Source organism: Protopterus annectens, chromosome 3.part0, assembly GCF_019279795.1.
Source record: "Protopterus annectens isolate FY-2018-M chromosome 3.part0, PAN1.0, whole genome shotgun sequence".
Lineage (NCBI taxonomy): Eukaryota > Metazoa > Chordata > Ceratodontiformes > Protopteridae > Protopterus > Protopterus annectens.
This window is the reverse complement of record NC_056731.1, coordinates 1,709,471,398-1,709,499,384: the sequence shown is the minus strand read 5'-3', so window position 1 is coordinate 1,709,499,384 and position 27,987 is coordinate 1,709,471,398. Positions and strand designations below refer to the sequence as shown.

Genomic DNA, 27,987 nt, shown 5'->3' with positions numbered 1-27,987 from the left:
TAGAAAGCTTTCTATACAACAGAGGCAATATGGTGGTCAGATGTCAGTTTGCCTTCATTGTACTGAATGTTTCTACATGGCCCACCTCTTTAGTAACAGTATATCATCCAGGGACAAGGTGGTCATAACATCCCCATATTCTTCCCTTATAAGACCCATTATTGACAGGCTTTAAAAAAAAAAAACGTGTTACCATTTACAGTATCTAGCATTTTTTCTACCTGTCTTAATCAAATTTAGGTTCATGATGTGCTGGATGCCATCCTGATATGTAACTGGAGAAAGGCAGGAACCAACTCCAGATGGGAAATTAGTCATTGAACTGCACACATACTCACACATCTGAACTTGCACATCAAGAAACAACTTAGTCGCTAATCAGCCCAGCAGTTTATCTTCCCAGGATGGAAGGAAAGGAAGACTGCCAGCAGAAAACAAAGCTAACTTAGGGATAACAAGCAAACTCGGCACAAAAATAACTCCAGATGGGAAGTTAACTGAGGTATCAAATACTGCAAGATGCTATTGCTTGCTACTCGATCAGAAATTATGTACTGACCAATAATAATTTATTGTTATGACGTGTTTGTTTGATTTAAATGTTTTAATGTCAAGTGTTACAATCTAAAGTAAATTTAATATTTAATAATTAATGTAATGCTCACAGACTGAATTAATGCGGCAGATGAGTTTAAAAAATAATTTCATATCAAAAGTCATGATAACTTTTCAAATGATTTCATTTATTCAGGTCAAAAATAGACGCCACTACATTCTGGTGCAAAAATCATACAGAATGTAAACTTACGGTAACAGTTACAATAACACTTTTATTATCACAAATTAACACACTGGAAAAATATTTCCAAATATATTACCTCCTCAAGGATTACAAGGACCTACACATATGATTTTTGATAATAGAATCTTAACAACTATAAAAAATATAACAACAAGATTTCTATATTTACTTTATATAGTTTGGTCAGCTCTTGGGATTATTAATTAGCACTTGGTGTTATTAATAAACAAGCAAAAAGTAAACCTTGTAGAAAACTCCACAATCTATCTTGATGTAAGTCTTTTATTTTATTCAGTTAAGTATGTCCCCTGAAGTGCTCTGCCAGACTTATTAGGCAGTACAGAAAATTCAGCATATGCATGTAACTTATTTTTGTGCATTACACCTCATATAAAAGCATGTTACTCTGTCTTTCCACATCACCAACAATGTTATTATTGTCCGATTAGATCAGATTTGTAAGTTTGTTGCTCCAGGGTGTCTCATTCCATTTTTTAATATGCCATGTTTTATGTCCTATAGATGAGTTCTCTTTGGTTAGAAATGTGTTTGCAGGATTATGGCACTAAATATCTGTACACTGGCTCTACAAAGGCCCAACATGGTTTGGCCATAAGAGTGAAGTCTGAGTTATGAAATTCACAGTCACATTTGGGTACATCCAGCCTAACTCACATCAAAAGGGGTTCATTGCTATTACACTGTGTTTAAATTTTTTGTTGGAAATATCTGCTGAAAATAAATGAGAATGTTTTATATATTAAATATTTTATAAAGAAGCAGTTTAAATACAAAATGCAAATATTTGTTGTAGACTTTCATCATATGGCTCTGGGAAGGATCTGAATTGGTATAATCTACATGAATTGGCTGGACACAGAGAGAGAGAAAACTAAGTAACTGTGCTTGTTTTTAACCTAGAAAAATGCCTGCCATTTTCAGTAGTAAAGGCATACCAACAATTACCACTTAGCAGCTGTTAATATATCATCAGTGTACTGGCATTTTTATTTGTGAACGCAAAGTTTTTAAGAAGGCCAAACCTTTTCCATAAAAGTTTCTCAGGAAAAAAGAGGTTTCGCTAAATCAGAATGCTTAAAAAAGATAGATCACTGGATGACATGCTATGGAGTTTGCACTGATAAATTATTTCTAAAGTTTACCTTATGCAACGTTTTTTCAAAACATGCAAATAGTCCTTAGTTAGCTAATCTGCACAGAAAACTAACAGTTTGTTTCGGCTTAGCAGAAAGATGAATGCCTGGTATATGAATATACATTTTCTAGCTATACTTTTTTGATCATATATATATATATATATATATATATATATATATATATATATATATATATATATACAAAGCTTTATCAGGCTCCCTTGCTAGCTGTAAGATGAAGTGTATTAACCTAATTCATATTCACACCCTAATTAGTCTAAAAAACACATCCATGATATGTCAAACTGTCTTGTGCAGAGAAGGAAGCTAGTAGCATGTGGTTGCTGATGGTTTTAAATTCTTTTCAGCTGAGATACAAACCTACCTACAGAGGCACATTGGTTAAGATCCTGTTCCTCCACTCTTGGAAATGAGCCAGGTACAGAATGCAAACATGGTGCAGGATACAAATGCAGACTAACAATGTTTTGTCAGCGGTGCAATATGTAGCACACTTGCCTTTGGTGTTGAAAGGCCAGAAGGTTGCAGGTTCTTTTCCCAGTCCAGGTGACTGGATTGCTGACAATGAAGTTCAGCATTAGGGGAATGCTGCACTCTTGAGTGTGTCATCCTTTGGATAAGATATTAAACCAAGGTCCCATCCACTTGATTTGCTGGTAGCTCACAGCTATAAAAGATTTTGTGGCACCTCTCAAAAAGAATAGGGGGAGTTCTCCTATGCCATGGCCAAATTTCCCCTACTTTCAGTCATTCTTGCTGAAAAAAATATGTGGAAACCATTTTAATAATCCTACCTTTTTCAGTATAATCGGTGTAGTGTTATGCTGAACAGACTCCATGACTGAAGTACGAAGCCTGTAAAAGCGCCAAACAAAACTGTGAAGAGAAATTATTAAAAGTGACACACTGGTAGTGTAGAGGGATAACATCCTGGCTATAACTCAGGCAAACATTTTTTGGTTCCCCTTTTGAGTCATCTTATGGCTTCACAACCCTTTGCCCATTGCTTTAGTCTACTAGCATTCTCCTTATCACCGTCAGATTTTCCTATGTGTAGACTGGGGCTGGCATTGATCTAAGGGCATCCTGAGGAGGGGGTCTCTTCATCTCACCATCTCATTATCTGCAAGGGGATTTTTTAATTTAATGCCCTAACCCATTTCTCCTCTCCCCTATGGTCTCTTAGTAGTGTCCAGTGGGTCGGTATTCAGTGTTGATATTCTGATATATTGCACCACCTCAGCAACAGCTCAAGTCAATGTCTCCACCTTAATCCCTCTTAAGACTTAGCCACCTTCATCGCCCATTCCAAGCCTCCACCATGGATCATTCTGTGGGGAACACACTTAAGAACACCCTCCCTCCACCCTGGGATGGTAACATCCATCCCTTCCTGCCACTCTATCAGCCAGCTGACTCGATAATCAAACCCAAGTCAGCTGGCTTGTAGATATGGCTTTATTGTTCTACATCACTGAGTGACCAGGCAATCAGGGTTTGATTAGTGACTCAGGTACTGGACAGCATGGCAAGGAAGGATGGGCATGTCCATCCATCCACTGGGGGAAGGTGATGGGCTGCAGACAGTCATACTCACTACTAAACTCAATCCAAGATCCCTGCGGGAGGACAAAGTTGGGATCAAATGGACACGGGCCATTGAAGGGTTGACATGGGCCTGACCATCAGAGTCATTTTAGTAGCATTTAATGTTGCATTTATGACAGTATGTTGCAAATTGCTGGAGGCACTGTTTGCAGACCTTGTGGTGCAGTAGGTACCCATGTCATCTCCCTAGGGGAGGGTTAGAGCCATTCATACAAAATGCTGTCATGGCTACAATACCAATTTGAGTACCAAACTCCTTAAAATTTGTCTGGAAGATGAATCACCTGGATGGCTCTCACTCTAGGGAATTTGAAGGAGAAAAATATCCCCATGTAGAGAATGAATGGGGTCAAGTCTGAGAGGAGAAAGCTTAATGGTTTGCAGGTAAGGTGGATGGGACCTAGAAAAATACACTGAAATATTACCAAAGGTTTTTTTTGCATCTTCTAACATAGTGGGTCCTGTTACCTGCACTCATGACTCTTATACAATCTGACATTTAAGCTGCTGCAGCTCAGAATAAGGCTAATAGTCTGATGTACCACCAGCATAGAGTTACTCTGTCCATACATCTGAGCTCAGAGTCACAGGATGCACAGTTATGGGCCTTACACTGCTCCCTTACTCCTTGCTCTACAGCCTGCCTTGTAGGCTGTGCACATGATCACTCATTTACTAGCAGTTCATATAGACAGCTGGTCATGATGTTTATTTAGAAGCTGCCTGCTACTTTGCCTACAGACTGACGTATGTAGTTTATAAGCATTACACATATGCATGGACTATAGTACTGTGTACTACACAAGACAGGATGGCAGAAGTGTAAAGAGTCTGCGCATATTAACTATTAACTTAGAGTATAAAGCATCTTAAATGCCTTGGAATATCAGTAAGGTACACTTCTGGGACTTGGACAGATGATTCATCAATTAGTAAGGTACACTTCTGGCACCTGGACAGATGCTTCATCATGGCACATCTTCCGTTCTGTGAATGGTATCACTTAAAATGCAAACTTCCTAATCCAAACTCCCCACCCTGATCAGTCCTGGAAAGTTTGTACAATAGTTTGGTGTACTACAACTCTGCAGTAGTGCAACTACTTTTCTTTCTCTTACTGGATTTAACTTTTCCCCCCAGGATTGTGTACCCATGCAATTAGCATGTATAAATAAGTAGGATGTGAGTACAACATTTTCTTATTAGGGGTGCAGAGAAGCTTGGCCCCCTGCAAAACACTTTTATAGTAATGTTATCAAGAAGTTTGTCAAATGTTTTGTTTGATGGCTTTGACCTGTCCATTTCATATCACTGGAATTTATTTTGACTTATTCGTAACCTTTCCACTGGTACAAAGGCCAGATGATGCACCTATATACCGTTATTTTACGTAGCTAGTGGAATCCTGCACAATGCTCCTGCATAGTTAAAGAACTGTTTTCGAAAATGTGAATTTCTTTGCTTGTATATGTCATCTTGAAACAATGGATGCTATTGCAATCCAAACACAACAATGCACTTGCCAAAGAAATGATGAAACATAGAGTGGCTTGCGTTAATTAAAAGCCAACACATGCTTCTCTCAAGCCTCAAGTTTATCAGCAAAGCAACAAAGCCCAGATTTTGAAAATACAGCTTTTTCTTTTCTTTCTTCTTTTTTTTTTTTTTTTAACACAAGAAAAATGTTATGATAATATTTTTAAGAAGCTTGTCTACACGATCTGTATCACTCCTGGAAAACTCACAGCCTCTGTTATACATTTATATCTTCAGTTCCCTACATCTACCTAATGCATGGATTTGTCAGATGGTATATAAAGAAAGCAACATGTAAAACATTATATAAATGCTAAAGTATGAATTAATTTTTTGAAAGTACAGTTCTGGAAGATAATGATTTTTAGTTATGCTTCTGTTAGTATGTTCTCTAACCATTAGGGTGGACACTGTTTTTTTACATTCGGTAATATTTTTCCATGAAACCAGGTTTATCATAGTACCTTAGTTTTAAAAAAGCTTTGGCTACATTCCCAATAAGTTCATAAAAGTTCCAGTTTTTTAATATTTTGGCACTATGGTGATATGCATTACAGTTGGTAGATCTACTTTTCAGACTATGTCATAGTAACTTTTTTCTGTCTTTTTGGCAGTGTGCGGTATATACAGACTACTATGATTCCTAAAAAGCATTTGTAAAAGGATGTTCTGAAAAAAGCACTATAACTGTGCTTTCAGATTGTAAGATTTTTATAAAGGTATACCAAGTTTGAAAAAAAATCTTTTTAAAAAATGGAATGGTGTATATCATTTTCTCATATATGCATCTGAAATCTTATATAATCCCATGAACTGACCTACACCAGACAACATAATTTTATATATTAAACAATTAACATCAGGTCTCAGACACTGGTTGCACATTTTGTACTTTTGACAAAGTGACAGGTATTTTGGATTCTCCTGGAGCTGGTGGTCGGGTCACGGGCTGCAAATGTGCTTGAACATCTGCTATTCTCTCTTTAAACTTCTGTTGAAGATATTTTTCTTCTTTGGAGTAACTTTTGGCAAAAACAGACATCAATAGACATATAGCAACTGTTGTCCCTCCAATGCAAAACAGAACAGCTCCTGCTAGCTTGCATACATCAAGGGCTATGTTGAATTGTACTGCATGGCCATCAACAACCAGGAAATCTTCTTCTCCAAATGCCTCAAGTTTTGGTGGCACAAAGAACCCAACTGCAAACACTGTCAAGCCGATTAGTAAAATGAGGATTCCAGAAATGAGTCCAACCTACAAAATAATTAATTTCAAAAGTCAGTTTATTGTAAAAGACCATTGTTTACTGTTTTTCATTTTATAAGTCCATAGTGATTCAAATGGTGATTGCACAAGATTTTGATGAAAATATAATTTGTAAACCATGCAGAACACATCAAACATAGGAGTTGAAAACATAAGACCATACAATGTGCTGGTCCCAATGGTAGCTCTTACCTGGTTACTCAGTCTATTCTCTGTATCAGGCAGCCAGACTGTGCTCACTAGGTCCAATCATTCCCCAGGAGGTAACAGCCCTCCAAGCAATTTATCTTGCCAAAGACAAGGGCCACATGATAGCAGCAGTGCTGCAGTTTGCCTTAGGAACTGGAGTGGTTTCTGCTGTAATCCCCATTTGTTTTCAGTGCATACATCTAATAGTCTGCTCAGGAATCGGTCTGCAGTTGGACATAGCAAAGGTGTGCTATCCATTTTTATAAGATGCATTACCCTTAGAAGCTGCCCACACATACTCTCCCCTAAGTTATCACATCTGTGAGGCCTCTGCTTCAAATTCTGTTATTGAAAGTGTGGAGTGGCCATGTATACCCTACTTCCCCCACCTGACACAGCTAGTCAGGCACTGCCTTATCACTCCTCTTCTTCTATCTCAACAGCTGCTCTACTACCCAGGTGATGAACTGAACCCAAGTCACCTGAATCATAGCTAGGAATTTGATCTTCTATGCCATGCAGCCTGGTGTGGTTGATTACTTTATAACTGTTGAAGCTTATCAGTTGGTACTGACTGACAAAATGGAATTCTAATTTAAGTATATAACTTACTCAAAGTCAGGGAGACCTCAAGGCAAATTTTATTAGACATGGTATGTTGGCGATCTACCCTGCGTAAGCATTGTGGAAAAATAACACGCCCCCAAAAAGAAGATCAATCAGTACAGAAACATTTTAGGGTAATCATTAGTGACAAAGCAATGCTAGAAAAAACATTTAGCAGCTTATTTTGTTTTTACAATTGGAACGGTAGTGAATGACTGTCGCACAACTTTTTTCCTTGTACAGAAGCATGCATACGATTGATAGACCATTAACTGAACTTATCAGAAAAATGTTTAGGGTTCTAGATAGAGGCATCTATAAAACTGCAAATGGCGAAGACAATAATTCAGAGAAAAAACAATGACATGACCACATTATTACAGTGTTGCTAATGTTTGCTGTATGGCTGAGTGATTGATTACGTCTAACTGAATTTGTGTTTATGGCATCAACTTGTTAAAATATCCTGAGAAGCAATGTGATAAGAAGCTTTAAAAATAATGTGGGAAAAACTTGAATAGCAAGTAATTAAGTAAACAGAAGTGTAATAAAAGTAATTATTCCAGGTTCTAAGAAAAAAGTAGGAATTAATTTGCTAACAATTTTTCTTAATAGTGTCAAGATTACATAATTAAAGGTAATATGTATCTATATCTGTACACAAATACGCACACAAGCACTCACACACTCATACACACACACACACACACACACACACACACACACACACACACACACACACACACACACACACACTTATAGCTATAGGTATAGATGTTTGGGCGGTGCAGTGGTACAGTGGTTAGTTTTGTCATCTCACAGCAAGATGTCCTCCAGTTAGATTCTCAGTCACGTATGCACCTCCACAACTGCAGATTCAACATTTCCGGATTTAGCATTCTGCACTTTTGCGCAAGGGCAGATTGACACTTCAGTCTCAAGCTACTGAAGTTCGATATTTCAGTAGTTTGAAATTCTGAAGTGCAACCATGTGTTTATATATATATATATATATATATATATATATATATATATATATATATATATATATATATATATGGGTGTACTTCATTTTACTGAAAACACACTTCACTGAAACTCATTTTGTTGAAAACTCATTTCACTGAAAATCAGTCGCCTGAGCACAATTCACTGAAAGCTCACTTCACTGAAAACTCATTTGATTGAAACTCATTTTGTTGAAAGGTATATGCCCTGTTCCCCACTGTAGTGTGATCCTGGAGTTAGTATATATAGTAAGGGGGGTGTGGGGGGCACAAACCCCCCCCCCCACATTGGGAATAACAGTAAGGAAAAAGAAAGAGAAGAAAATGAACAAACAGAAGAAATTTTAGAAGTAATAAAAATGAAAGAACAAGTAGATGGGAAAAAATAATAAAGGGGACTTAGAAAAATGTTTTAAAATAAGTAATGATGAAGACATACATTGGGAGATAGTAAAAGGGAAAAAAGAATTCTATTGGTAAAAGGGTAAAAGCCAAAAAAAATTAAAGATATGAGTACAAAAGAAAAGAAAGGAAATGGGTGAAAAAGAACACGTGCAGCTAAATATTGGAGCTTGGTAAAATGGTTGAGGTGTTTGACTCAAGGTACAATGTTTGATTCTCACCTTAGGGAAATAAATTGTTAAAATGGCTTATTAAGAAAGGTAGCCGAGTAATTAGCTAAGAACTTGTGAAACCGTGAATCTAAGAAAAATGGAACATGAAAATTTTAGAGTGCTTCCTGTACATAATCTGTAGATATAATTATATTAGAAGACACAAGATTTTTAACAAATAAAGATTATAAACAGAGAAACTATTGGGAAGAATGATAATCTGGAATTTGGGAAATGAGAAATGTTCTGGAATAGCTGTATTCTGTAGAAATGCAGTAAAGATATTAGATGTAACTAGCAAAAATCAAAAGATACACCATTGTAGATTTAAAATGGAAAAAACAAGTATACAGAATTATAACATTATATGCTTATACTAATTGCAAAGAAAGGAAAAGCTTATTTCATCAGATTTTAGACTGTAGTGAAAAATATAAATATTATAATAGCAGCAGACTTTAATTTTTATTTAAGAGGGAAGCATAAAAAAGAGGCTAATGGCCCTGGAGCCTTTACAAGCCTAGCCCATAGGATTACCCCGGCATCGTGCCACCTGACCTTAGTTCTCAGTGCTGCCACCTGACCTTAGTTCTCAGTGCATCTGTCAAGTAGAACCACTGAGTGATCCCCGGGGTGAGTTTTCTATTTCCCATACACTCTTCAAGATTTCTCTTGAGGAGGGTCAGTGAGGCACTCCGCTTGACATGTATGGGAAGTCTATTCCATGGCATGGGCAGTCTCTGGGTTATGAACCTGTCCCTCCAGCTTGTTCTGTAGATTGTGGTAATGAGGTTGAGGTCTCTGGAGTGTATGGTGCAGAGGGATTGGGATTTCTTTAGATGTAGCATTTCTAACAGAGCTGGGTTAGACATAGCTTTGTAAGTCAAGCAGAGATCACCTTTAAGTAGGCAATACGAGACAGAGAATAGTTGGAGTTTTTTGAGTTTGTCCATATAGGACAAGTGTTTAAGACCTAGGATCCTCTTTGTGAGGTACTTTTGTGGCCTCTCCAGTTGTTGCAGGTGTCTAGTGAGGTACATGCCAAATGGGGCATTGTACTCGATGATTGGCCTAATAATGGAAGAGTAGAGGGAGACAATGGCCTCTTTCTTCCTGGATGCAAAACCCTTAGTAATGAGATGTGCCACATGAAAGGACTTTCTGACCAGAGTGGCAATGTGGTGGTCAAAAGAGAGTTTGCTGTCAACCTGTGTTCCCTGATCTCATAATGTCTTTTGTGTTCAGTGGACTACCATCAATGTGGTAATTCATGGGAACTGGGTTTTTCCCAAGGGGATGATGACACTTTTTTTTTGGCATTGAGCTCAAGGCCATGGTTCTGACATCAGTCGTTGGTCTCAGTGAGGCCTTTCTGTAGGATGTCAACATCACTTGGGGAGTTAATTATGGCTCCCAACTTGCAATCGTCTGCGAACTTTGTCAGCCAGAGTCCCTTTGTGTTGGTCTGGACTTCAGAGAAGATACCAAACAGGGGAGGACCCAGGACCGAACCCTGTGGGGCTTCACTCGTGACTGGTCAGCAGTCTGACTTGGAGTCAGCTACTTTCACACTGTGGGTTCTGTCTGTGAGCCAGTTTGCAAAGCACCTAGTGATATAGGGGTTGATGCCTATCTTAGTCTGTTTTTCTATGATTCCTGAGTGGGAAGTGGTATCAAAGGCCTTGGCCAGATCAAGGTAGGCTGTATGAACCACCTTGCCTTCATCCACATCTCTGGTGACTGACTCAAAGAAGTTGATCAAGTTGAGCAGGCATGATCTACCCTTCACAAAACCAAACTGTGTAGGATCCAGAGTTTGGAGATTCCCTATATCCTTGTTTATTATGTCCATGATGATGCATTCCATAGCTTTGTATATCAGACTCATCAGGCTAATGGGGCAATAGTTCCCAGAGTCTGTAGTCACTCCTCCTTTGTTGAGAGGGATGACTGTAGCAGTGTGCTATTCGGTAGGGGCATAGCCTGAGGTGAGGCTGTGATTGAACAGGGCACACAGGTGAGGTGCCAGTTCACTCTATAGTTCATGTAGATCACAGCCAGGGATATCATCAGGTCCAATAGAAGCTGTATTCTTGGCCTTGGACAGTGCTTTTTTAACCTATGCAGCAGTAATACTGGGTGCCTGGCAATCTACTGGTATTGTGATTGGTCCTTTGGAGGAAGAGAGGGGAAAAGTTGGTACTGAATCTTATCTGTTGACTCGGTATAGGAGGTCCCATTATGCAGTAGCTCAGAGCAAATCTGGGTATTGCCATGGAGGTTCTTTACATAACTTTAGAAGGCCTTGTGGTTGTCTTTACTATCTGCTGCAATTCTGTTTTCATTGCTAGCTTTAGAGGATTTTATGAGGGCTCTCAACTTTTTTTTTGAGGCTGCTAAGGGGGTTTTTCCAGTCTTGGGACTTCAACTTATTCTGCATCAGCTACCGCCATCTGTTGCAGAGTTTGTTTATGGCAGGGAACCACCAGATTGGCTTCCTTTTTTGGAAGAGAGCATCTTGGTTCTATTGGGTATGGCGAGATCCATGCATTTGTGTACATGTTTGTACAGAGCATTGGTGTATTTTTCAGTGGTTATGCAACTATTCTCCATTTGCATGGGTGCTGTGAAGTTAGCCACCTCTGTTCTTAGGAGCCCAAAGTTAGCTTTGGAGAAGTTTTTCATGGTGGTTACCTTTGCGGGGGGGGGGGGGGAGTGGGAGGGATGTGAATTTCCAAGGTGATTTATTTGTGGTCGGATCTAACCAGGGAGGAGTTGACTATTGGTGTAGGGAAACAGTCGCCCATGTTAGTATTGACCAGGTCAAGGATGTTGCTACCTTTAGTGGGGGTAAGAATGATCTGGTCCAGGGCATTGGAATTAATGAATTCCAGGAAACGTTGGGCAAGTGTATTGGTACATGAGTCATTTTCCCAGTTAATGGAGGGGTATTTGAAGTTGCCCAGTATGAGTGTCGTAGGTTGGAGCCTAATATTCTACAGGGTCCTTAGGAACATGGAGCGAGTGTCTTGGGACATGGTTGTGGCCCTGTAACTGGCTATGACCTGAATAGCTGTCTTACTCAATGTTAGCTGCACCTGAAGTATCTGTGATGCATTATGTTGGGCTACCAGTCTGGAGGTGTGTGCATCCTTTATGAATATGGAAACACCATCACCTTTGGAGCTTCAGTCCAAGTTCTGGGGCTGAAAGGTGTGGAATGAGTTGTAGCCTGGTAGTGCAGGGGTGCTTTCTGCTGCCTTGAACCAGGTCTCTGTTACACCACAAATGTCGATGTTCTCCATTTTAAGGAGTGCTTCGAGCAAGTGCATTTTGAGATTTAGACTTCTAGCATTCAGCAGCATGACTTTCAGATTGCATTTGTTTAAAGTACTCATCAGGAGTACTTCATGGTATGGAAATCCTGTCCTCCTTTTATAGACATTCTTCAGCTTCCTCCAGAACAACTTCCCTTTTTCCCAAAGGTTTTTCAAAATCTGTTGACTCAGAACACTGTTCAAGAGGGGCCTGTGTCCTAAAGGGGGAAAGGGCTCTACTCCAGACTGTTTCTAGTGCACAGAAAAGAGGGCACTTGGAGACCTAATCTAGACCTTGCTCATCTAAACCTTTTTTTTTAAAGTGCCTATTTGGTGTCTCTGGATCTCAAGGATGCTTAGCTTTATATTCCAAACCATTCTCTTTTCATGAAGGTTTTGTGTTTCTTTGTTGCTTCCTGGCATTTTCAGTTATCTGCTTTGCCCTTTGGCATTTCTACTGCCCCAAGTGTGTTCACCAAATGCCTTGCTCCTGTGATTGCTCCTTACTGGCTTCAAGGGATACAAATATTTCCTTACTTAGTCTATTGATTCAGACCATCTCCAGTCATCCTTTTGTCAAATTATCAAGATGATTAGTTTGTGGTCAGCTCTAACAAGGGAGGAGTTGAACATTGGTATAGAGCAACAGTCGTCCATGTTAGTAATGACCAGGTCAAGCATGTTGCTACCTCTAGTGGGGATAAGAATGAGCTAGTCCAGGGCATTGGAACTGATGAATTCCAGGAAACGTTTGGTAAGTGTATTGGTACATGAGTAGTATGAAAAGTATTAGAAGTTATAAGATGTGATAGGTTAAATCTCTGGGACAAAAATTCATGGACTTACAAAAGAGGTATTTATTTATTTATTTTACATTTGTTTACTGGGAAAGCCTGACTGGACACAGGTCCTTTTTTAGCAGAGGCCTGGGGAGAAAAACTCCAAGAGAAACAAATACATACAAACAAAAGAGAAACAAATACAGCAAGTGAGAAGCAAATACATACAAGATAGTGATTTCAGACACAAAAGGATAGCAACAGTAATTTACATAAAATATGGTTGTTTCCATTTAGTAGATATATCTAAATGATTATGTACAGTTAAAGTGAAACTATCATTAGTGGTAGATCATGCTAGTAGAGTAAGAGTAATGATAATAGAGTGAAAAGGGGGAATAGGTTATCCAGGGGAGTTGCAGGTGCAGAGCCATGTGTTAGTAAAGTGAGTTTTTAGAAGTTTTTTAAATTGAAGTGTTGAGGATTTAGTTACTAGTGAGTTAGGTAGATTATTCCAGTGTTTGGAGATGTAGTTGGACAAAAGTAATTCACCTGCTGAATTGTTAGCTTTGGCGGTGTGTTGAAGTAGTTTGTTGCTGGAGTGAAGGGGTCTTGAGGAATATGGCTGAATGAGATCTTTGAGTGCAGTTTTTTTTTCTGATTGATCGAGTATTTTGTGGGTGAAGGTAAGTTGATTAAAGAGAAGTTACTGAGGGAGTTCAAGCCACTTCAGCTGCTTAACCGATGAGCAGTGATGTAACTTGTAATGAGGCATTAGTGGCAAACTCGGAGATTTTATTGTAACAGGCTTCAAGTTTGGCTAGATATGTCTTGTGGAGGTTGGTCAAGATTGGGGAGGCATACAGAAGCGTTGAGAGGAGGTGGGTTCTAGTAATGGTGACTTTTGTGTTATTTGTCAGAAATCTGTTATTTGTATATAGCAGACCTATTTTTTTGTGAATTTTTTTTAATGGCTTGGGCAATGTGAATATCAAATTTTAGGTTATTGTCAATTTCCACTCCTAGTAATTTGGTATGGTTTGTTAGGGTGATAGTTTTATTTTTAGAGAGGATGCTGAATGTTGTGGATGGTGAGATGTATCTGGTTGGGTAGAAGAGGTTTTATTTTGTTGGGATTTAGGAAAAGTTGGAGCTAGTGAACCAAGATTCAGCGGATAAGAAGGAATCTGGAGTAATGGTATGGAGGTCTTTGAGGGAAGAAGCTGAGCAAATCAGGGTAGTGTCATCAGTGTACTGAACCACTGAGGCCTGGGGTGTAGCTGAGTGAAGCTGGTTGGTAAAAAGAGAAACATGAATAGGACCAAGGATGGAGCCTTGTGGAACCCCTAAGGTGACAGGGTGAAGGGGAGAGAGAGAGATCATGTTGCCAGTGGACAACTTGTTGACGTTCTGCTAGGTAACTTTGAAATCAGGTGATAGTGGGGTGACTGAGGCTAAGGGAGGAGAGGATATAGATGAGTTTGGAGTGGCTGACCATGTCAAAGGCCTTGGACAGGTCCAGGAATATGGCTGATACAAATTGACCATTGTTTCTATGCTGGTTAACTGTGTTAGTGAAGTACAGTAGGGCTGTGATGGTGCTGTGAGATGGTTGAACACCATGTTGGGTATTAGAGAGGAGCTTGTGTGTAAGGAGATAGTCCATAAGTTGGGTGTATACGACTCTTTCCAGAATTTTTGAGAGAGGGGATAGAATTGCAATTGGGCGATAGTTTGTTAGTTCGATGGAGTTACCTCCTTTGTAAAAGGGCATGGTGTGGGAGATTTTCCAGATGGTGGAATCGTAAGCTTCAGATAATACCCTGTTTATAAGTATGGATACATGGTATGCAATTGCTTCTGCTGCAATTTGCAGGAATTCAGCAGGGAGACTGTCAGCAACTAAGGTAGTGGGCTTAAGTTTTTTTGTAGTTTTTTGATGATGTTATTGGAGACTGGGTTTAATGTAAACTGTTGGTTGCTTTTGGGTGGATGTAAACTGTTGTGATTTGAGGTAGGAGGGGTATGGTTGGGGCTGGTCTGGGTCAGTGCAAGTTGTTGTATTGATTCTGTAAAGTAAGTATTAAATTGAGTGGCTAAGTTCATGGAGTTGTTGGCTGTTGTTGGGGTGGGAGTGGTTGATTTTCCAGGATTCAATATATTCTTAACTGCTGGCCAGAATTTTTGAGGGTTATTTTGATGTTTATTCTGGTTCTCCTGTTCGATTCTTGGCTGGAGTGCCTTCTGTGTGGAGTCTGCATGTCCTCCCCGTGGTAGAGTGGCCTCCGAAAGACATGCATAAATGGGCATGCCTTCACTGAAGGCTGGGTGTCGGGCTGGCAACTCGGCACCATAAAAATCTACTGCCAATCATTAGCGGACCGGAGTTCCACTGTGGCGACCCCTAACCGGGAAAAGCCAAAAAGACAAACAAGACAAACATTCTATATTTTGTAATAGCAATTGCTTTTGTTCTACAAAGGTTTGTTTAGTTATATGGGATTTGGTTTTACAATATTGTTCCCAGACTTTATCTCTGGTTCTGAGTAGGGATCTGGATTCTTTACTTAGACAGGCGTATTTTGATTTCACTCTAATGGTTCTGGGGGTAGGGCATGATAGTTGAGTATGTTTAGGAAGGTGGAGTTAAAGGAGAGAACAGCATCTTCTAGAGGCAGGTGCTTGAGAGGTTCCCAATTGTAGCTTTTTAGGGCAGAGATATACCTGTTTGGATCAAAGTTTGTTTTTTATTTCTGATAAGATGGATTGAGGGCTGGCAGTTTTGATGAATGTGGTTTCTTAGGAGAAAGGTTGGGTTGTGCTCACTAAGACAGTCAGGGAGGCAGCCTGAGTGAGATGAAAGATTGGGGTTGCTAAGCAAAATCCAATTGAGGATGAATTGATGCTTAGAAGTTTTATCAGTCCTGGTGGGAGACAGGATGAGTTGGGTGAAGCTGTAAAGGTTTACATGGGATGTAGGGTTTGGAGAGGAACAAAAGGAGCCAATCAATATCAAAGTCACCTATTAGTATAGTCTCTTGTGGGAGAGATATGGAGGCCCATTGTTGTATACTTTCAAGTGTGGCGATATTGTTGCCTGGTGGAATATATCTATCTATAATATTTAGGTGTTTTTTGCATTAATTGTTAATGCAGAATATTTGCCAAGTTATCAAATTCAGATATGGAGAGGTCCAGAAGGTCTAGTATAAAAATGATCTTTGAATAAGATTGCAACACCCCCTCCTTTTTTGTTTTTCCTATCTTTATGTAGGATGCTGTAACTGGAGGCAGTCATTTCATTGCTACTGATATCTAGCTTAGGCCATGTTTCTGTTAGTGTTGCAATGTCGGAGGTGTAAAGGGATAACAGAGCATGTACGTCATGGACTAGGTTTGCTATACTTCTTACATTCATATTAAGGATAAGAAGGGAGGATTTGCATTTTTGGTGGAGCACAGCAAGTGTTGATGGTAAAGGGCTGGCTAATGAACTGCATTTGGGGGTGGGACCAGGATTAAAGTGAATGTCTCCTGAGCACCTTACATGCATAATTATGTATAAAAGGAGCTTGGAGAGTTTGTGTTGAAGTTTTGAATACTTCAGAGCTACTGGTGATGTGGGATGATGAAGAAGGACTTTGATTGTGTGATAGTCTATAGGTGGTATAGAACAGGGTTGAGGATATAGTGTGGTGTTGTGAACAACTTAGGTAGTGGATGAGGAGGTTTGCCAGGGAGGGGGAGTAGTGGATAGCAAGTGAGTGTCATAAGTGGAGACAGAATGTAGGAGTATAAGTGTTAAGCTAGTAGCAATATGAAGTGTTGTATTAAAAGGCATCATTTTGAGGTGAGCTGCCGTGTGACATTGCAGTAGATAGGGAATAATGTATGAACAGTAGAGAGTGATACAATGTTAGAGAAATGTAAGTGGGTGCCTTGGTAGGGTTGTTTGGGAGTATTGTGTGTTGTGCACTTCTACCTGACTGGAGAGGTGGAGAGGGGAAGATGAAGTGAGGGGAGGGAAAATGTAGTGGAGTGTGGAACTAGTTGGTGTGATGTAAGCATATAAAGAACTGAAACAGATGATTTTGTAGCATAAGAAGGTATAGTTCTATGAGACGGGAGGTAGTTGAAACAGGATTTTCTGAACATCTGGCACTATGGTTAGAGAAAAGGAAAACAAAGAATATATAAAAATGGGCAAATGAATGAAAATGGTAAATAAGAAAGCAAGGAAAGAAGTTAGAAATACAGTTATGGAAAGATTATATTACTATGAGAACATTTTATAAAAATGAGTTGGAATGGTGGATGATATTTAAGGAAAAATATATATATATTTTTTTTACAGTGGCAATATGATGTGAAAAAAGTAAAGAAAGAAAAATATAAAAGAAAATATAATGATCTATTGGAAGATTTAGAACATAATGATAGAAAGTACTTTGACAAAGAAAAAATATATGAAGGAAATCAAGAAAAGATACAAAAGGTTTTAAATAAGCAAAGATAGAAATAGAACTACAATCATTTATGGGAACAGTAAAGGGAAAATTCTTCCCATGAGAAAAACATAATCAGCACTCATATCAGAGGATAATTCCATGTTATTAGCTTGGCAGAGGCATATAGGAAAGTATTCCATTGTTAAACATCTATACAAGGTATTCTAATTTTTCGGCAGATCTTTGTTCAGTAGCTGATGCTATTTTAATTTCTATTTATTCTAAGCAGTTCTCTGTTCCACCATAGTCCTTTGGCAGTTACACATACATTAGACATGCTATGATCTGTTCTACTATTTGCATTCAGCAGATCCAAATAGACTACATCCTCTGTAATTTAAGACTGCATACATCCCCTTTAAAATGTTTCACATAGTAAAAAAAATACTTTTATAATGTTTAATCATATATACACCTCTCTGACATGCTGCTCCTCCATTCTTACTCAATACAGATCTGATTTTGGACTCCAACTGCACTCTAGTTACTCAGTGTGACATTGTATTACTGGGGCACTACAACTTAGAACCTTCTGCAGTAGTCCAAAGCCTCCACAGAAATGTCAGCAATGGCAGAATTACTTCCTGTCCATTAGAAGACAAATATATTGCATTCCACACAGGCATTTTTGTCAGCTTTGGACACAACTTTCCTACACTGTTTGAAATGCATCTGTTTAGAAATCATGAGAAATATGATTTTTGGAGAGCTATGCTCTTAAAACATGCACTTGAGAGGCTTTACTCCTATAAACCTCCAGATTAAAAAAAAAAAAAAACTAATTCTAAGGTTGATGGAAGATAAGGTGAAGAGAAAAATCTAAGGTGCAGCAGTTTTCATTTTAAACAACCCACACCACAGGAATTAATTTCATGGCAAAGGTAATGAGTCTCATACCAGCATTCCATCCCTGAAGAACATGATTTGCTGTTTGCTTTCATCTACTGTGACAGACAGCTATAGATCCATCTGAATATCCAGTTTGTCATTTTTTACTCAAAAAGTTCCTGAGTCTGAAATATTCATTTCTGACTCCTTTCCAATTTGGAGATGAATAATACTCATATCCTGGCAAATATATGAGTATTTTCTTTTCTATCCCAGTTAGACTGGTTTCTCTTACACTGGTAAGCTCAACAATTTTTGTTTCTGCACAGGAGAAGGTGTATCAGATCAACAGAAAGTGGCAATTTCTGCACTGATTTTGAAGAAGATAAAGAAAGGAAATTGGAAACTACAGCCCCGCAAGTCTTGTCAAAGTCACAAGAAAAGTAACGAGAAAACTATCGATTCTGACAAGTGTAATATCCATATTTATCCAATATGGACACATAGCAGGCAGAAATGGCATGAACCTTCTTTTACGGTTTTATGACTAGGTGACACAGCATGTAGCCAGAGGTAATCAAATGAGAGAGTGTGTGTGGGTGTGTGTGTGTGTGTGTGTGTGTTTGGTGTGTGTGTGTGTGTGTGTGTGTGTGTGTGTGTGTGTGTGTGTGTGTGTGTGTGTGTGTGTGTGTGTGTGTGTGTGTGTGTGTGTGTGTGTGTGTGTGTGTGTGTGTGGTGTGTGTGTGTGGTGTGTGTGTGTGTGTGTGTGTGTGTGTGTGTGTGTGTGTGTGTGTGTGTGTGTGTGTGTGTGTGTGTGTGTGTGTGTGTGTGTGTGTGTGTGTGTGTGTGTGTGTGTGTGTGTGTGTGTGTGTGTGTGTGTGTGTGTGTGTGTGTGTGTGTGTGTGTGTGTGTGTGTGTGTGTGTGTGTGTGTGTGTGTGTGTGTGTGTGTGTGTGTGTGTGTGTGTGTGTGTGTGTGTGTGTGTGTGTGTGTGTGTGTGTGTGTGTGTGTGTGTGTGTGTGTGTGTGTGTGTGTGTGTGTGTGTGTGTGTGTGTGTGTGTGTGCGCGTGTGTGTGCGTGTGTGTGTGTGTGTGTGTGTGTGTGTGTGTGTGTGTGTGTGTGTGTGTGTGTGTGTGTATTTGCTGATTACACCTGTCTTTGAATGGTGGTTATGGATCCAATGGAAGGCTTAAAAGAGATCTGGAGAGGTCAAAATAGTAGTCAGATAAATTCTAGTTGGGAGTCAAAGTGGTGCATATGGAAGAAAGCAGTAATTGTGTTATGCAAAGAATGGTGAGACTTCGGGGTTTACAGTACTTAAAAATATCTGGTGAGGTCCACTGATAACATAATCTACAAGTCATTCAATGCAATGAGACTGAACAGTGGCAAAGGTTAAATGCTGAAATAAATATCATAATTTGGTGATAGGTACTGAAAGACTTAAGAGATGCTTATGTGTTGATGTCACAATAAAGAACAAGGTTGAAGGTGATGGAGACAGTAATAAAAGAGTTCATTTGTCAGAGGTTAACTAAGGGCTGCAGTGATGTTGAGAGGCTTAAGGGAGGTGTCTTTTCAATAAAGGCTGTTTGTTTGGATAATATCTCCTTAGAAGAAGGGGAAAGTGCACTCTGGATACAATAGATAACTAAGATTTATGCTTAGAACATTGTTCTGAGCACAAACAGCAAGCAACTTAGTTGAAGATATTCTCTGCAGCTAAAGGTGTAAATACTAAAATAAGGGCTTGCTTTTTTAGACATTTCCTAAGAAAGGAATACAAACAAAAGAAGATGCAGACATAAGATATTGGCTGCGTCACATCTAATGGATTTAATGCACATTGTTATTCTTTTACTGAGCTCTTATCTCTCAACTCTCCAGATTTTCACAAAATGTTCTGATTTCTGACAAATATTTTTAGTTTACTTCTCACAAAATGTGTGGTTTGTTGGCAAATTGTTGACGATTTAATTTATTAAATAATGACAATTTCAAGTTTCACACCTCATAGCCTTCAGAAATTTATTGCTAATGCAAAACTTATTATTCTAACAGCTTTCTTAGTTTATAAGAATAATATTTAACATCTATCCTTGATTCTAGGCCCTTGCCCCCCCCCCCATTGTTTCTGTCTTTGTCCAGATTTCTTGTGTTTAGAGGTTAAGAGGTATGATTAGGATACTGATACCTACCATATCATGGAGTTGCCTCCGTCTTTTATTTATTTATCTTGAAATCTCAGGTACTGTCTTCTATTCCCTTAGCTAAAGCTGCTTAAGTTAATTTTGACTTGACCTGCAACTATATTATTATATTGCTAACTAACTTTTACTTTAGAACTTTTATAGTATATTAAATTTAATGTAGATGACATGTAGACATGCTTATCTGATACGCTATGATGTAATAGCGTTATTAAAAAAAATATATATACATATACCCCAGGATTCATTGCCTACACTGTGTGTATACTGTCCTGAGTAAACAGACAACATAAACATAACTCACACTTTCTTCTTCTTAATTTTCATTTCCCTATTGATTTTCTTGTAGCTTTAAATACTGAGGGGGATTCATAAAGATTACCACAAAGTGTAGACTACATGTACTAGAAAGCACAAAAAAATGTGGTAGGGATGTTCTAGAATACAGACCGTGTATACTTAGTGTAGGTATTACTGAATTTGATGTATAGTTTTTCATATGTAAATGTTCATGAATGTATTTTTTTAACTGTTACTGCTGTGCTTTTCAAACAGCTTTTCCTGGAAATATTATTTATGGCACAATTAATTGTTAATTGAACATTTACTTTGTATAGACTTCCTTGACATACATTGATTGGTAAAAGTTATTACTGCTTTTAATTAAGGATTGATGTTTATGAATTAATAGAGCATTTCTTCTCAGTTCCACTCTGTACATGGACTTTGATCAATAAAACTAATACAGTTAATACTAACAAAAGTAATAAAAACAAATAAACAAAATGAACTAACAGGTGTCAGATTATGTTAATGTAAAAGCAGCTGCTGAATAACAAATGATTTGTTACATAAAATGAAAATACCTTCCAGAATGCAGAGCTCCACCTGCTTGGTGATCTCTGTATCTGAAAGTCTTCCTCCTGTTCCCAGATAGAAGCAGTGCAGTCTTCATAAAACTGATGCAGATAGGACCGAACCCCATAGCGATGATATCCTTCCTCAGCAGCAGCAGTGTGCGCATGTTCCGATCCACAGATCTCAGCATAAGAACTCATTCTTCACATCTGCAATTGAATTTATGCAGCAGAAGTTATAATACATTAGGTACATTATACCCTGAGATTGAACATAAGCATAGAATTAAAAACCTATACATATTTTAAAGCTTTTATCCAGATGCTAAGCAAAGCAAACAGAATGTCACTTAACCAGAAATATATTTTCATTTTTATGCACTCATCAGCCTGTTACCATTATATCAAAAATGCATTTATTTATTTATTTGTTTTTGGCTCCTATTCTCCTATGAAGACCATCAAGTCATATTTCCTAAGAATTGACATTTCACTCCACACTTTCTTCTTGCAAACAGATTTGTTGGGACAGACAGGTAACAACTGATATCCTTTGGGGGGGTGGACATCAAAGTCCTTCCATGTGCTCCTGAAGTTATTCCCTTATTATCTGCAAAGCAAGGTGCTCTGCTCAGTATTCCAAGCCCAGCTGTGCGTACACACCTTCTCACTGTTGCAGTGCTTGGCTGGAGTGTATGCATAGCTATCAAAACACAGCAAACTAGTAGTTCAATGGCAGCATTGAACAGCTAGTAAAACGCTTTATAGCAACATGGTCTCACTTTGTAATGAGCCTTTGTTGTCTGCTCTTGTGCTATACTGGGTTTTATGCCAAATTAAAGACCTAATCTTTCTGAGGTTTGACCGATCACATTTCATTACTTACAATGGCAGCTAGTTGCATAAATGCACCCACACACAGACACAGACAGAAAGACAGAGAGAGAGACAGACAAACACACACACACACACACACACACACACACACACACACACACACACACACACACACACACACACACACTCACTAAATGTGACATACTGATAACCACTGAAGCTGCTGAACTAGGAAAACACACTGTTGTGGGGTCATGTGACGTAGTTACTAGGTGCAGAAGGAGTGCCAGGTAGGGAAGCAGAGGCAGTGGCAACAAAGTAACAAATCAGGAGCAGCTGTCCCGGGGGGTTTGTAAGGGCTGTTAGTTTCGCAAGATGTCACATGCCTGTTTTCCAGAGCCCTGGTCAAAGTATCATGATAAGAAACCTCCAAGGGAAGTCAAGTCCGAAGGGATCTACCAGGCTGGAAGCTAAGCCTGCAGTATCAAGTTGGAGTTTGGAAGTTATCCTGATTATGCTAAAGGCTGGAATTTATTCCCTTTGTCGGCCTGATAAACCGACACCTGTTATTAGTACTATTATGAAATATTGAAGCTATGTGCATTAAACAAAAGCTACAGAGTGCGAAAACACCTTTTGAAGTAAAAATGTACTTTCTGTTAATTTCATTTTCATAGGATTGTTTCAATTTTCATTAATTTATGTAAATTAGCCTTGTTTAAAATCTGTAAACTGGAGTCTGAAGAATGTTTCTGTGGCTAAAACTATAAAAGATTATTACAAAGATTTTGGGCAAAAAACAGTTTTGTACACACTGTAATTGTATGATGCTGCCTGAAATCTGCTCTGACTGAGTTTCTTTTCTTGTCAACAGAAGAGTGTAATTTTTTTAAATGTACCAGTAAAGTGCACTGTGTTTTTTTTTCCTTATCCAAAAATGAAGATCTGTTGAAGAGGCAGTTATTAACTGCTTGACTGCCCAAACCAATCTCTTAAAGTGAATGGGATCTGGGCTTTGCTGGTTGAAAATCTGTGCAGGTAACAGTGAATACCCTGTGATCATACTGGAAAGGATTCATTCTTAGAAGGATCTTCAAGGTAGCTTGAAAGGTTACCCAAATGAAGAGTGATTGACTGTGGACTCGTTTTTTTTTTTTTGTAACCCAACAAGATTGGCAGCTGTGATAGCCTTACAGCTCATTCATTTCTGCCCAGGAATCCCCCATTCGAGTCTCTGAGCACTGCTATAGCTACCTTCTGCTGGTTTATTTTGGCTTACTGTGTGAATGTATGTGGAATCAAAGGCTTCATAGGCTTAAGCTCGATGGTGTAGACAGCTAGTATTCCCGCTAGGTATCACCCATTTGGTGGCCAGGATAGTCTTTGTCCCACAAGGAGAGCTGACAGCTGCTCAGTCTTATCAACTCCCACCATTTCATACAGGCACTCAAGCTACTATTTAAACTCATGTTGCCTGACAGATAGTTGGGGCATTATCTCTGCATACCATGAAGCATGTATAAATGGGAATTTCCACATGACAATTTGAAGAATTGTTTGAAGGAAATATGACCACTTTGCATTTTTTATAAAGTCAAAGTCCTGGGTTTAGGCAAAATGGAAACACTTCTTAGCATGCTGGTGCAGAGAAGCCCAACCAAGGATCAAAACCTACTTCTACTACAGAATCAGGCTGCAACAATCATGACCCACCAGCCCAACTTGGATGCCACAGATAACAGTATCCCTTAAAGAACCTCAGAAAGTAAGAGGATGCAGAGGCCTACCTAGACGATTTTTGAAAGGTAAGCAGCTCAAGTGCAGTGGTCTCAAGCTGAGAGGATCTTATCAAAACATTTGACTGCTGATTTACTGAAGGCCTATATGCAATTAGGCAATATGGATGACCAGGACAAACCCCCTGCATTCAAGTAGATTTATTGTTTTTTTTACATACTTTAACGAAAGCGCTTTTTTGATGAAAGCGCTTTCGTTAAAGTGTGTTTGGTGGTTTTGGATTCGGGCTTTTGAACTTTCCTTCAAAAGTCCTAGATCTATATATATATATATATATATATATATATATATATATATATATATTGTATATATAATCTGTCCCAGATAAAACATCATGCCACATGGAAAACTGTTGTAATTAAACCCCTCCCACAGCAAATTAATGCAAAAGATACCTCTCACTAGTGTCCAATATCCATCCTCCCAACTCTGGGAAAACCTCTTGAAAAGATAGTCTACACCTAACTCTTCCTCCATATTCAGCAGTACCACCTGCTGTCCTCCAACCAATATGGATTCTGGCCCAGATGAAGTGCTATGGCAACATTTACATGAGCTCCACTGATGGCTCATAAACCAAAACCTATTTCTCAAGCCCACCAAAACCAAAACTGTGCTTTTTGGAATTCCACAGAAAATTCACCAAGCACTTGATTCTTTATCTTTGGCCTACACGACCATTCCATAGAGACAACCTCCACCTTCAAATACCTAGGACTGTGGCTTGATCAGTCACTAAACTTCCATTTCCACATAGACAAGTGATAGCCAAAATAAACTCTTTCTTCTTCTGGGCCAGAGAGATCTCCCCTTTTCTATCCCAACCAGGCAGAGCAGCCATTGGCAAAGGAGCTCTGCTTTCTCATCTTGAATATGGGCTCCCAGTTTTTGCATCCAAGAAAACCATTGCCACACTCCAGACAATCTATAACAGCATCTGCCGATTCATTACAAATCTACTTCTTTGTCAGCATTATTGTATCACCATAGAAAATGTCAAATGCCTACCCATAAAACAAAGCTTTAACCTACTTTTAGGATCCCGGCTCTACAAACTACTCCAATTTCACACATTATTCCCCTTGCAGCTAGACGTCATGAAGAAAAAAAACTCTTCATGCAAGCTGAGACACTACTCACAAAACACACCAAATCTCCTTACCCCTAGAACCAAACACTGTACCTGCTTTCTTCTCTCAGACACCTACTCTTTGGTAAGCTCTCCCCATTGACATCAAGGAAATCAACACTTATTCCAAATTCATAATGCAACTCAAGCACTTCTTCATCCAAACCAAATGCTCCTGCTTCAACACAGGACATATAATCTAACCTACCTTCTTTCCAAGTCTCTTCCCTCTCTCAAGATTCATTGAAGATTGACCCACTTTAGAAACAAAGGTATATATTGTATGTTACACTCTGCGTGATTGTAAATCACACTGTGCTTGTTCACTGGAATGTATATACTTGTTTTGTCTATGTGATTAGTCTTAATTATTTTGCTACTGCTTACATTTCTGTAATTTTTGTTTGTGAAATATTTTGTATTTCATCCAGAGTGAGCCTAAGATCGGTCAGTATTGATCAGTACACTAATCTGGTAAACAAAATATAAATAAATAGATAAATTGTTCTTAAAACATTTTTGTAATATGTGTTATCTTTTCTGCCTGAGCCTCTGCTAAAAATGGGCACCTACTCAGTTAGACTTTCCCGAATAATCAAATGTCAATAAATAAATAATTCAATAAATTACAATTGAGTATTGCTTAGCACTGGCAGCATAAGCTGTTTAGTTTTACCCAACAGTATGACTACTCCCAATTCATAATCATTATATAATCCTCTATAACAATCATCTCTCACATGAAACACAAGTCACAGTATGACAACTAAAAGAAGTGTCATATAGTCAAATTCTGTAAGCCTTGAAGTCCTCAAATGAAACAACCAACCTGGTGATTGCACATACGCGTATCTGCCTCTACACAAATAATGAACTGCTAAAGTGATTAACGGTCTCCCAAGATTTTTTTCTGCTAACATCAAGAATTCCTTTGCAACAGCAAGCAATACCTGAAGATTCATTGCAGTAAGCCAGTGTTCATCCCAACTCTATGATTTAAACCACAGATGGATGGATACCAACTGCTACTTACCTTAAGGTTTGGGTAGTATCTGTTTATTATATTAGTCTGGCTCAACTGTTCTCTAGCTTAGGTAAAACAACTGAGGGGTAGCCAAAGAATGTGATCATGTGTGGTTATTTCATGTCATTTTCATTTTACAGTGGACATGTCCTAAATCATACTATTTGGCTGAAACTCTGTGATTAAATGCTTACATACATGCAAACAAAGCATGGGCATTAATGCCCTTCCAGCTTGCCAGTATACAAAACACTTGTTCCCATAATAAGTGTCCAGACTGTTCTTAAAAATATCTAAACTAATGCTTGCTTTATTGTAATTTGGTAATCTGTTCCATACATCAGCTACTCTGTCAGAGAACCAGTTAGTACACTTCTCATTCCTATAGAATCGTCTACATAGGTTATCTGATGATTCTCTAGTACTTTTTGATAACCCCAAACATTCCCAGAGGTAGTTGTCTCTAAATGCCCTATACACCCGAATAAAATCTCCTCTTAGATATCTGTAAGAGACAGTGTACAAGTTCAGATATTTTAGTCTCTCATAATAACTTAGATTTTCACATCCATGAATGCCCTTGATATATTTCCTCTGTATTCTTTTTAGTTTACTTGTGCTTGTTTTCTTATAGGGTTTACATATTGTTATTCCATACTCAAGTTTGGGTCTAATGTAACTAACAAACAATAACATCATCATTTTTGATTCCCTAGATTTTATAAATCTTTTTATACAACCTATAGTTCTATAACTATCATTTACCAACTGGTTGATATGATTAGAAAAACTCATAGCTGGATCTATCAATATACCCAGGTCCTTAAATGTCTACAGTTTCAATCACTGTGTGCTGTATTAAATATTCATTTTTCAGTTTATGTCTCCAAATCCCATATGTTTAGTTTTTGATGTATTTATCAGCATATTATTCTCCTGTGCCCAAATGGTCAATTTAGTCAAGTTATTTTGCAGACATGCCTTATCTGTAATACATGTAACCAGTTTATCCAATTTCAAGTCATATGCATATATAGATTGTAGAACATCTCAGATGAACAAGTTAGGTCTGAAAGATACAATCTAAACAAGTAAGGGCCTAGGACAGAGCCGTGTGGGACACCCTGACTGTAGCCAAAGATTTCACCTGTCCAGTTGCTGTATGATACTTGCCTTGTCCTATTTGTAAGCCATGCAGCTATCCATTTTATCAAGAGTACAGCAATACATAGTTATACTAATTTATTGATCGGTGTTTGTGTATGACCCTGTCAAATGCTGAAGTTAAATCTATATAAATTACATCACAGCAGAATCTTTCATTCATACCTGTTATTACACGGTTATAGAACATCATGTTACATGGTGGTAATAGATCTATTTTCGACATATGCATGCTGATATATGGTTTCAAGTCCCAACCTATCCAGTTCTGACAGTAACATATCCAATATTACCTTCTCCATTATTTTTCCAAAACATGAAAGTAGACTTAAGGGTCTATATAGGTTCATAGGTAGGTACTAGGCTATTGGCCCTAGGGCCTATATAAGCCTAGCCAAAAATGCACACAAGAAAATTATTTTCCTGTGCCCCTGTCGAGCAGAGCCACAGAAGTGATCCCTGGGGTGACGTTCCTATTTCCCATCCAATCATCCAGATTTTTCTTGAAAAGTGCTAATGAGGAGCTCTGTTTGACATAGATAGGTAGTCTATTCCAGAATATGGGAAGTCTCTGGGACAGGAATCTATCCATCCAGCATGTTCTGTTTATTGTGGTGACAAGGTTTAGGTGTTATATTGTGTGGAAGATAGGAGGTGGTTCTGAAGTAGATGGGGTATTAACTGAAAGTGAATGCACTTTTCCAGGATCTTAGAGGTGGGGGACAAAA

The 27,987-nt window shown here is 38.6% G+C and overlaps 1 protein-coding gene across 1 annotated transcript in view; it reads right to left on the bottom strand.

Moving 5' to 3' along the window:
- Nucleotides 1–722: 722 nt before the first annotated feature.
- The window catches only part of NRSN1 (neurensin 1), a 191,286-nt gene continuing 164,021 nt past the window's right edge, over nt 723–27,987 (bottom strand). Inside the window, exons 2-3 of the mRNA XM_044065742.1 lie at nt 21,318–21,518; nt 723–6,382 (exon numbers count right to left, since the gene is read on the bottom strand). Coding sequence (XP_043921677.1) covers nt 5,984–6,382; nt 21,318–21,509 — 591 coding nt within the window. The 5' untranslated portion in view covers nt 21,510–21,518 and the 3' untranslated portion in view covers nt 723–5,983. The remainder of the gene's footprint in view (nt 6,383–21,317; nt 21,519–27,987) is intronic.